The sequence below is a fragment of the Anastrepha ludens genome, chromosome 6 (assembly GCF_028408465.1).
Source record: "Anastrepha ludens isolate Willacy chromosome 6, idAnaLude1.1, whole genome shotgun sequence".
NCBI classification, from domain to species: Eukaryota; Metazoa; Arthropoda; class Insecta; order Diptera; family Tephritidae; genus Anastrepha; species Anastrepha ludens.
In genome coordinates, this window is record NC_071502.1 from 65,891,310 (window position 1) to 65,895,459 (window position 4,150).

General features: G+C 36.4%; 1 protein-coding gene across 1 annotated transcript; it reads left to right on the top strand.

The window, feature by feature from the left end:
* Positions 1-1,140: 1,140 nt before the first annotated feature.
* Positions 1,141-2,301, top strand: LOC128867941 (dynein axonemal light chain 1). Its single transcript, XM_054109580.1, has 3 exons — positions 1,141-1,607; positions 1,691-1,802; positions 1,888-2,301. Exons 1-3 carry the CDS (start codon positions 1,456-1,458, stop codon positions 2,188-2,190), a joined length of 567 nt encoding a protein of 188 aa, XP_053965555.1. The 5' UTR covers positions 1,141-1,455; the 3' UTR covers positions 2,191-2,301.
* The last annotated feature ends 1,849 nt before the right edge of the window (positions 2,302-4,150 follow it).

The following is a 4,150-nucleotide window of genomic DNA, read 5'->3' on the forward strand; positions in this document are numbered from 1 at the left end:
CTCTGAAGAAACCGTGCCCAAGGTCATATAGCACGAAAAAAGCCGGTTATATAAAAATAAATAAAGAGGCTTGAGGTTTATTCGTTAACACCACAAAATTTTTTTTTTCGAGTTTAGCAAAATAGTTTATTTAGTGACAAGAGAGTAAGTACATTTTTGGATCGGATGGTCGTCGTATGTTATGGCGGAAGTGAAATAAATACCTTCGAATCAAAAACTTTAGATCCTCTGTTAAGCACGGCAGCTGTTCTGTTATGGTTTGGGGTTGTATGTCAGCTAAGAGAGTTGGAAAACTAGTTTTTATAGATTACACTATGGATGAACATCTTTATTTGTCTATTTTCAAGAGAAAATTACATTTCACTGCAGAAAGAATGGAAGGAGTTTTTATTTCAACACGATAATGCCCCAGACAGTTTATGATATTAAAATGTGTAGACATTTGAACACAAAGCATTTGCAAACAGCTGCTCAAACTCATGTCATGAACCCTATAGAAAATCTTTTGGCCCTATCTTGAGAACAAAGTGCGGGAACACAAAATTGCATCAAAAAGTTGAGGCTGGTTAGCTCGAGGAATGGAGAAAAGTACCTGCCGAATTTCGCCGAAAGTTGGTAGAATTTATACCAAGATGCTGAGAGGCTGTTTCCAAAAATAATGGTTATCATTCGAAATTGTGCTTATACAAGGTGGTACACAGTTAATCATCCAATCGGAAGACTTATAGTTTTGTAAATGGCGTCGTGTGTCAATCGTATTTGACACTTGTGAACTAAACAGCTGCTGTATACGTACAGACATGCAGTGGTGCACGTAAAGGTCAAAATAAAGTTTTCCATCAGTTAAAATCATTTCTTTTATTTAGTAAAAAAGGGAGTTAAAAACAATATTGGATGATTAATTTTGCGCCACGTTCGTATTTACACACTGCTACTAGTCATAAGCAAAACGCTTTTGTGAACCTTGAATTCTGATTTTTTTATATAAGTTGTATATTGTTAAGTTAATATGTAAAGTAAAAATAATTTTTAAGATTTTATAAGAAATCATAGGGAATCCGGAAGTCGATAAAATAACATCAATCTGTAAACATTTTCTACAAAATTTAAAAGTGCATTTTCTCTCTGGGAATTTAGTGTTATTGATCAAAGCACTGGCGGTAGGGGCACATATTAAATAAAATTAAAATAAAAAAAATAAATGCCTTATGTTTTGGGACATGAAACACATTTAGGAGGTCTCATTAAGTAAGTAGAATATTACATACACATCTTGTGTCTCATTTCCACACAAGCAGTTGCTCGTTGAGAATAAAAACAACTCGCCCTGGCAACCAATATGCTTTATAAATAATTTGCTGCACAGACAGAAAGTTACTAATCCCTCGCTACTAAAAGTTAACAAAATTGAAAATTATGGAATTATGAAAACAAAAAATTAAAATTATGTAAAATATGTCAAAAGCCACAACAATCAAAGAAGCCTTGAAACGTTGGGAAGAACGTGAACAGCAAAGCGCCGTGGAGGCCAAAGTAATCGAATTGCAATTCCAATGGCCGCCAATCGAGAAAATGGACAACACGCTCAGCACACTGGTTAATTGCGAGTAAGTGTAGTATAACATTTATGAAAACAAAAGAGCTTATTCAAGTTATAACCAACTATTTATAAACATACATACATACCTAGACGCCTCAGCCTGTGCACAAATATGGTAGAGAAGATTTTCGGTCTGAATGGCATGAAAAATTTACGTGTGTTGTCCTTGTCACGGAATTATATTAAAAATGTATCGGGTTTGGTGAGTTGTTGTTATTGTAATAAAAATATTCAAATTAAATTAAAAGTACTCTTTTATTTTTAATTACTTATTATTTGTTTCTCAGGAAGCTGTCGCTGATACACTCATCGAATTATGGCTCAGCTATAATTTGATCGAGAAACTGAAGGGTCTCTCCGCTTTGAAAGCTCTAAAAGTGCTTTATATAAGCAATAATGTGATCAAGGATTGGAGTGAGATTAATCGCCTACAAGAATTGGAAGCACTTGAGGATCTTGTGGTGGTAGGTAATCCCATATCCGAAGGCATGGATGAAGCCACATATCGGGCGGAGTGTATCAAACGTTTGCCAACGATTCGAAAATTGGATGGCGAACCAGTGGTGATGAATGAGGAACCAACATTATAAAGCAGATAAGATTTGTACCTTCAGCAGTTTGTGAAGGCGACTGAAATTTGAATTTTTAATTGAGTATTCTTCGAATGTATGGAGGAATAAAATTTCGAAAGAACTAAGAAAATACAAACGTATGTATACCATATGCGAGATGTGGCAATTAAATAACGACCCTGAGCGTGTGAGACACTTTATTTTGATTTCATTCCTGTATATTTATTTACTTTTACATTAAAAATATATCCCTATTAGTACTATTTCTTTGCTCTGAAGTAATGATTAAAAATATTATAAAATTCAAATTCATAAGATATCGACTATACTTTATCAATTTAGTTAGTTAGCTTTATACTACTGTGAGCAAAAAGTAAGGTGAATTTGGTTGTAAAATGAAAAATCTTTATTTATTCTTGTAAATCAATTTCATCCCCTTCAAAATAATCCCCTCTCGATGAAATACACTTATGCCAACGATATTTTGCCAATCCCCGAAACATGCCAAATAGTCCATTTCCGGTATAGCCATCAGCACCTTCTTCGATTCAGCTTTTATCTCCTCAATCGACTCGAAACGCGTTCCCCGGAGTGGTCTCTTGAGTTTTGGGAATAGCCAGAAGTCACACGGAGCCAAATCAGGCGAATACGGTGGTTGCGGAACGATATGCGTGGAATTTTTGGCGAAATGGTCACGAAGAACGAGTGCAGTGTGAGACGGTGCGTTATCGTGATCCAAAAACCAAGATTTGTTGGCCCATAATTCTGGTTTTTTTAGACGAATTGCTTCACGTAAACGAAGCATAACGCTCAAATAATATTCCTTATTAACAATTTGGCCAGGTGGAAGGAATTCATAGGGCACCACACCACGAAAATGGAAAAAACTGCCATCATTACCTTTATTTTTGAATGACTTTGACGTGCTCTTTTCGGTCTGGCCTCGCCTTTAGCACGATATTCGCTTGATTGGTCGGTTGTTTCAGGGTCGTAAGCATAAATCCAAGTCTCATCTCCCGTAATGATGCATTTGAGCTTGTCCTGATATTCTGAAAGCATTGTTTATCACACATCAACGCGACGACTTTTTTCCAAGAAATTGAGTGTTTTCGGTACCAAACGAGATTTGACTTTTCGTAGGCCCAAATGGTCTTTCAAAATGGTTTTCACAGATCCTTCTGATATTCCGATCATATCAGTAAGGTCTTTAACAGTCAACCCACGATTTTTGAGCACTAACTCCTTCACATTATTGACGTGTTGGTCATCTGTTGACGTCGATGGTCGTCCGGAGCGCTCCAAGTCATCAACACGTTCTCGACTCTCTTTGAAGTCTTTGTACCACTTATAAACATTTTTCTGCGACATGGTCGAATCACCAAATGCCTTCTGCAACATGCTAAACGTTTCCGCAGCCGAAATTTCATTCCGCAAACAAAATTTGAAGGCACTTCTCTGCTCAATCAAATCAGACATTGTAAAAATCGAAAAATACACTTTTGGTCGTTTGGCAAACACAAGCGCAAATATATTACTGATAATGACATTCACATGAAAGTTGGCCCAGATGTTATTAACAGTGCTGCCAACTCATGAAAAAAAATAACTAGAGCGAAATTTTAATCCCGCGAAGTTTGACAAATAAATCCACCTTACTTTTTGCCCACAGTAGTACATATACATATATATGTATATAATTGACGCTTGAACTCTTCTTGGGTGTTTGGCCGAGCTCCTCCTTTTATCTGTGGTGTGCATCTTGATGTTATTCCACAAATGGAGGTACCTATATTTTTATGCCGACTCCGAAAGGTAGATATTTTATTATGAGGAGTTTTTTCATGACATAAATACTATCGGAGGTTTGTCATTGCCGACCGAGGGGCGACCGCTATTTAAAAAAAACTTTTTCTATTATTTGATAAGCTGCACATTGGGCTCCGGCACTTCACTGTCCAGTTCGCAAAAAATGTATACA